The 7,500-nt window shown below is 38.3% G+C and overlaps 1 protein-coding gene across 3 annotated transcripts in view; it reads right to left on the bottom strand.

Moving 5' to 3' along the window:
* The window catches only part of LOC130094906 (unconventional myosin-XVIIIb-like), a 53,648-nt gene that overhangs the window by 28,140 nt on the left and 18,008 nt on the right, over window positions 1-7,500 (bottom strand). For all 3 annotated transcript variants that reach the window (XM_056261437.1, XM_056261439.1, XM_056261438.1), the window contains 11 exons: window positions 7,167-7,311; window positions 6,901-7,071; window positions 5,595-5,685; window positions 5,317-5,509; window positions 4,214-4,294; window positions 4,011-4,131; window positions 3,784-3,931; window positions 2,168-2,351; window positions 1,928-2,078; window positions 274-383; window positions 1-53 (listed from right to left, as the gene is read on the bottom strand). The exon at window positions 1-53 is cut by the window's left edge and continues 13 nt beyond it. In XM_056261437.1, the coding sequence (XP_056117412.1) occupies window positions 1-53; window positions 274-383; window positions 1,928-2,078; window positions 2,168-2,351; window positions 3,784-3,931; window positions 4,011-4,131; window positions 4,214-4,294; window positions 5,317-5,509; window positions 5,595-5,685; window positions 6,901-7,071; window positions 7,167-7,311 (1,448 nt within the window). The remainder of the gene's footprint in view (window positions 54-273; window positions 384-1,927; window positions 2,079-2,167; window positions 2,352-3,783; window positions 3,932-4,010; window positions 4,132-4,213; window positions 4,295-5,316; window positions 5,510-5,594; window positions 5,686-6,900; window positions 7,072-7,166; window positions 7,312-7,500) is intronic.

Here is a 7,500-nt window from a genome sequence, read left to right as displayed (position 1 = left end):
AAAACAATGCTTTTCTTGTCCAAATCCAGATCAATCAATAACTCCTCCACGGCCTGATATAAAGGGATGTAAACATAAACACACAGATCTCAGGCCTTCTTTAGGAACATCAGCTCCTCCAAATCAATGAGGGCTGTTCAAGCAAAAACCGGCTAATCAATGAACAAGCTAATAAACAGGGAAATAAAGAACATCATCATTTGACATCATTAAAAAGAAATGACATTTCAACAGAGGGTAATGAGGCGCGTGTGTGATTCAGGACGTCCAGACCTTCCTCTCGTCTGGGGTAATGAAGACAGAACCATATCGCTTCATTATAGGAGCAGAGAGGGCCTGAAAACGACAGCGGAAATCACCCAGGGACATGTGCTCAGGGTAGCCTGCAAGACAGAGACAGAGAGGAAGAGGTTGCTGTCTTTGTAAGGACATTTGGTAGTAAATCCTGAAAAATATACTATAGATACTGGTCGTTATGAGGAGAAGTGCTTCAAATGTGTGGTGTGCTCGAGATGGCATGTTAGATGCATGCTGAGTCTGTAAATGTGCAGTATACAACCAAAGGTATCAAGCATGTCTGTAGCACAAACAGTGCAAGATGAGTTACACGCCAAAATTATTATAATTATTTAATACATCAGTTAAACATATCTCTGAATAATACTTGATTTTATTTTTGGGCTCTACTAGAACAGGTTTTAACACACATTATTTTTCACATATTTTTACATTATTGCAGCTCCTCTCTTCTCAGTCTGTCAGTAACACCCTGTTTAGTTCCTGTCTCTATGAAGCCCCTCCTTCTGAAAAGTGCAACGTGCTCTGATTGGTCGGCCGGACCAGTGTGTTGTGATTGGTCAACTGGACCAATGTGTTGTGATTGGTCAACTGCTTCAAGCGTGTTTGGAAAATGTCACGCCCCATACCATAATTGAGAGTTTTAATGCACTACTAACTAACTCAACCAGGCCCCGCCCCTTTATTTTGCATATGCCTTGGGTGGGAATTATTTAAATGAGAAATATTGTGATATGTATAAGACTACAATTGAAAAATAATTAATTGAGGGCTTCCGAGAGTTCAGAAACAGTGCGCACTGACTGATATAGAGAATTACTTTTGCAGGGACTTTGTGCTTTGTAACTTTGCTGACCTTTTTCATGCTCAAACAGCAACATTATGCATTAAAGAAAGTTGAAAATGTACAAAAGCATAATAGGTCCTCTTTTGCAGTCATTGGAGTTTGACAAGGAAAGCATGATGGTGGTTTTCATCTTTCAATAAATAACTAGTAATCCTGAATGGCTAAAAAAGCCCCCCAAAAAAACAACTTAATCCAAATTTGAAATTCCTAACCAAACCTTCTTCTCATACTAGGATTTATTTCATATAATTTATTTCCATGGCACACTCAAAAGTTGTTCAAATCTCTAATCTTAAAGGGGTCATGAACTGAGAACTGAGCTTTTGACATCATACTATAAGAGGTCATCATACTATAAGAATATCCTGTAAGTTTCAGAACAGAAAACTTACTTCCTTGTTAAAAAAAAACCTTTTATTTCTAAATTATGACAATTTTTGATGTAAAAATCATACTAACATTATAAGTGCAACCCAGGAGACATTGTACAGTAAAACAATAAAACAATGTAGTTCATGACCCCTTCATAAGGTATCAGCAATGGAAATAAAGATACATGCGACTAATTTACTTTAATGAAATACAACATGTAAATTGGAGAAACAAACATGCATGAGTGTGTGTGTGTCTGTGTATGTGCGTGTGTGTGTGTGTGTGAGAGTGAGTGAGTGAGTGATTGTGAGTGTGTGTGTGGGTGTCTGTGTGTATGTGTGTGAGTGAGTGATTGTGAGTGTGTGTGTGTGTGTGTGTGTGTGCGTGTGTGTTAGAGTGTGAGTGTGAGACCTGTTCGGTACAGCTGTAGTGCGGGCAGCAGGTGTGTGGAGTGCAGCTGTACACGCAGTGCTGGGACATCAAAGCCACAGCCATCTGTCTTAGCATTCACACACTGCAGGAACACGGGCCGCGCTCGCCGGATCAGATTCACCAGAGCGTCCTGCTCGAGAGAGGGTCAGAAAGAGTGAAGAGGATCTACACACAGAAGACAGACGGAAACGGCTTCATAACAGCTCGTGTGTTTCTCACCGCCTGCAGTTTGACAGCGATGCACTGGGAATGTCTCCTGAGGGCCGCCATCCCTCCGCTCAGAGTCTTGCGCACCGTCCCGCTCCTCTCCAGTGAGCGCTGAGAGCCGCCCTCCACGCCACCCAGACCCCGGCAGAGAGGCGGCACAGACGCCCGCGGACCGAACACGGCCTTCACCGCTACACTGAAGAGAGAGAATCAGGATCGTTTCACACTGAGGCGTTTAGTATGAACACACTTCCGTTCGCCATCATAGTTGGGTACACATGAACTACACTAACGATGATGTAAAAGTCATTAGTATTAACAAAAAAGTTTTTTTCTGTCATCTCTCCATTATTACATCAATTAAAAGTGCCAAATAATTAGTATGTGAAATCCATGAGCATCAGAAATAAGTAGTATCAGAAATGCATGAGTCGATCTTGTAAGACCTAAATGACATCTAGTGAACACCACTTGATCAAATCTTATTTTAAAAGATTATACAGTTTTAATTATGCAAAAGTTGCATTTCTCAGTGCTGCGTGTAAAAATGGACAGCATGCAAGCGCCTTTTCTAAAAGTTGCCGACACCAAGCTCATGCTTGCCTGTACTGCGGTGTGTTTACGTCATCAGCATGACCACTGTGAGCACTAGCAGCAGATGTTTAACACTGTTTCCTGGTAACAGCTAAGAAGGACACGGGATGTGTTACTGAATATGATTTACCACCAAAACTCACACACAGCACTTGCTTTTGTCTGCCGCAGACGTACTGCGAGAGACGCGAAGAATGCGAGTTGCTCTCCAACGGCAATTTATTCAGAGACAAACCGCTATGAGAAAGCATTATACTATATTAAATGAGACATGGAGGAATGCAAAAATGCAATTCATACAGAATGTCATCAATAGCAGTTCCAAAGATCAAATGAAATTAACATTCCCACCCATATTTAATGTCTATTGCCTTATTTTTCTAATAGGTATTTTCCAAACGTACCAGAGTTCACATGAGCTGAAAACCAGACCAATAATAAATAAATAAATACATAAAAACATCCCCACCCATATTTAATGTATCTTTCCTTACATTTTCTAATATGTATTTTCCAAACATACCAGAGTTCAAATGAACCAAACACCGAACCAATAAAATAAAATAAATGAATGCCAAATGAACCAGAGTTTACACCAGACGAATAAAAAATTAAAATTAAATTAATTAATAAAACAAAACATTCCCACCCATATTTAAAGTCTATTTTCTTAGATTTTCTAATATGAATTTTCCAAACGTAGCAGAGTTCACATGAACTGAACAATTAAAATGTTCCACCAATTTTAGTAAAATCTACATGTATTTATTTCCTTATAATTTACTGCCATTTTTGCTATTTGTTCAAACAAACTTTTTCTAAATGTCATACCTGCTATTTTTCATGGTACTTTTATTGGTATAAAATTGACGAGATGACACGTACTGTAATTCATATCGAGTCAATGAATAATGTCAAATCATTAATAACTTTCCTGGTAATAATATTCAGAATTTTGTATGAGGAAAAGCTCTAGTATGGAAATGTCCTCCACACAGCAGTGTAAAAGTGCCTGGTCATCTGTATTCTCTTACATGGAGGAGTTCTGCAGCAGGGAGCTGGCGTTCAGCACTGACGGGTTGTTCTGGACCTGACTGAACCAGCCTGAGAGATCATAGCGGACTGGATCTGAACCCATCAGGTGAGCGATCTCACACTGCAGAGGCTGCTCACACTGGCGCACTGAGAAGCAAGCGTGCAGAAAGATGAGGACGTGTCTGATAAAACATCACAGGAGGAGGTCAGAATCACACTGGAGTACCTGTGCCGCTGAAGTACTGACACACTCTTTCCAGAACTGTGCTCTCGGTGGAACCAGGAGTGACCATCTCTTCATCCAGAACCCACAGGAGACCTCGAGAGTCGCCTTCTGGTGCTCGAACCTGAGAACGCACGCACACGCGGCGTAAAATGACCTGCACGGTTGAGGTCTGTAGAAGTGTGTTAAGTATCGGTGAGTGATACCTGCAGTCCTGGCTGGTCAACGGCACACACAACCTCTGACGGGCTCGTCTCAGGGGCTGCGAAATCTACAGGTACTCCTTCCTAAGGAAATTATTCAGGAAGTTATTAATTATATGAAATTATTATTTGTTAGTATTATTATAAAGTAAATGTATAACTCTCTATTATAATATGAATGCTAAAAATGGTCAAACCCCCTCACAAAATTAGCATGTGGTGCTATGAAAAATAACAGATATGGCATTTTTAGACAGACAAATTGGCAAAATAGTTGTGAAACATATAAAAATAGAAGTTATAAATATGCATAGGAATTATTGTATTATATTATTTAATGCATTACATTAAATTAAATGAATTCAGCAAGGTTCATATTCAATATTTGTTTGAGGTTGTCAAAAACAAACATTCAATATTTGTTTGAGGTTATCAACGATATAAAAACTTCAAAATTTGTATGTGGTGCCATAAAAAAGAAAAGAAAAAGATTTTTTGATATAGTGTATTGTCCAAATAACAAAACGGCAGTAAAAAAGGAATAGAAGTTATAAATATGCATAGGAGTTTTATTTTATATATTATCTTATTATATTATTTTTAAATTTAATTAAAATTTATTTTAAAAAATAAATTAACCTAAATCAAAGTAAAATTTAATCAGCAATTATGTTTCATTTTCGATATTTATTTGAGGCTGCCATATGGCATTTTTAGATATACTTTATTGACCAAATAACAAAATGGCAGTAAAACATACAGAAATAGAAGTTATTAATATTCATAGGAATGTTACTTTATATATTATTTTAAATTTTATTTAAAATTTAATGAAAATGTAATCAGAAAGTTTCATATTCATGTTCACGATTTAATTGTGGTTGTCATATGGCATTTTTAGATATAGCTTATTAACCAAATAACAAAATGCCCATAAAACATACAGAATATTATTTTAGAATATTATTTTATTTAAATATTATTTTTTAAATGAAATGTTATTGAATTGAATTAAATCAGCAAGATTCATATTCAATATTAGTTTGAGGCATAGCACCGCTGTTTTCAAACTTGTCTCGCAGGCAGGATTCTGCGTGGGACAGTACCCGTGTGTATCGCTCCAGCGTCTGTGTGAATGTGTGACTGTAGTAAAGCTCCAGCAGTCTCTCCTGTAAGTAGTTGTGACAGAGCTCGGAGAATCCGGCCGCCCGGTCATCAGCGCTGTGTCTGGGGTTCCTCAGGCCCGGTGTGTCCACCAACATCACAGAGGCCAGCGTCAGCTGCTGAGACTGCAGCGCTCTGGGGAGAGGACACACACACACACACACTGCCACATCAGTAACCCTGCAGAGACATGTCATTGACCAGGACACTGTGTCTTTACCTGTTGATGAGAGACACTATAGTGGTGAAGAGTTCCTCATAGAGACCAGCCGCCATCCCTTCTACACACTGAGCAGCACTCAGTTTGGGACCTGAAACACACACACACATATGTTGATCTAGCTCTCTTAATAAGGACTGATATTTTTGTCAAATTAAGATAATTATAATTACAATAGACTCCTATAAGAAAACCTTAAACATCGTCAATAAATAATCTTGATTTAGTTTATTTATAAACTGCTTTTCTATTTTAGGACATTCTCAAATAGAGGTTGTGTATAATTTAGCACTCACTTCTGGGGACTTTTTTTTATTATTGTTCCTAAATTACACTACCAGACAAAAGTTTCGAAACACTATGTTTTAATGTTTATGAAAGAAGTCTCTTATGCTCACCAAGCCTGCATTTATTTGATCAAAAATACAGTAAAACTGTAATATTGTGAAATATTATTACAAATTGAATTAACTGGTTTTTACAGTAATATGTTTTAAAATGTAATTTATTCCTGTGATCAAAGCTGAATTTTCAGCATCATTACTCCAGTCTTCAGTGTCACATGATCCTTCAGAAATCATTCTAATATGCTGATTTGCTGCACAAAACATTTCTTATTATTATCAATATTAAACCGTTTTTGATGCGAACATTTTTTGTTGTGTATGAACAGTAGTGTATGGAAGAATTAGAAACATAAATATGCTGATTATATATTAAATAATAGACATATATATATAAAAAACGAGCTAAACCGGAAATGTTTTGGTTATAACTCTTATTCAGTTGATATTCATTTTAATATGTGGCTCTCTGAAATATTAGTTTCTAACTGATCAATTGAGGCATTTTGTGGTCAAAATTTTTTTATAATGACACTAAACTGCTTATCATCATCATCATCTGAATAATAAATAAAAAAAGGGCAATATTTCATGTTTATTTATCTATTGTCAAATTTACACTGCAAAGGTGGCACCGAAGCGCTTCTGGAGTGGCAACTAGGTGTCTTTACACAGACTGTTTAAGGCTGCTCACAGGTGGCATAAATGCATTTACACAACAGTTTTAACTGCATGTTGTAATACTAGGGGCTGAGGTGGGTCAGAGCATACTTTAGTCTGGCTTTTATTCTGCATTGCATCTTTACACCGATTTTTGAGCAGGCACAGAGCAGCCTTAACTGTAAAGATGCCTTATTTGATGTGTGATATGTTCTGTATGTTATCGCTGGTTCCTCTACACATATCTTAGCTGGGATCTTCGAGGCTGTGCTGGGTTTAACAGGGACAGACTGTATTCGGACCTTCCTCTGGTTGGTCTGCGGTGTGTCTCTCTCGGACTCCTCCGGTCGCTCTCTGCAGTAACTGTCTCAGGTGGTGTTTGAAGACGGCAGTGTGAAGCTCCTCTCCCTCACAACCCAGGACAGCGCTGGCCGTCTGCGCGCTGTCAAAGCTCATAAACTGCTTACGGCCCACTGAAGCCATAGAACAAAGGGGGAAAAAAGAGAAAAGACTGTCCAAATTCTTTTTCGCTTCACAAAACACAGTCATCAGTGTAGTCCTGTCTTACCTTTGCATGTTCCTGCGACACCGAGATGGAAGATTCCTGCTAAAACATGCCAGATGGCCTTCTGCTCATCCGCTGAGAATCCCAAAGTGTTCATGGCGGCCAGAAGTTTCCCAAAACCCACTAGAGCTCTCTGCTTTTCATCCACCTGAAGTGAGGGACAGACATTTTTTTTTTTATTAAAGCTTATTAGATAAAACTTTAAATATACAGCTGGGCTCTTTATTTGATGGAATTGTGGGTAAACGTGGGGAGAACGGGATCCAGGAAATGTTGCAAGCCAGACTTAAACGTGTATTGCTGATATGAGCACCAAAGCTCCAAGTGTCAAAGCACA

The sequence above is a fragment of the Rhinichthys klamathensis genome, unplaced genomic scaffold (assembly GCF_029890125.1).
Source record: "Rhinichthys klamathensis goyatoka isolate OS25496 unplaced genomic scaffold, OSU_Roscu_1.1 h1tg000183l_1, whole genome shotgun sequence".
NCBI lineage: Eukaryota > Metazoa > Chordata > Actinopteri > Cypriniformes > Leuciscidae > Rhinichthys > Rhinichthys klamathensis.
Note: the sequence above shows the minus strand (reverse complement) of the source record. Positions and strands in the feature narration are given on the sequence as shown.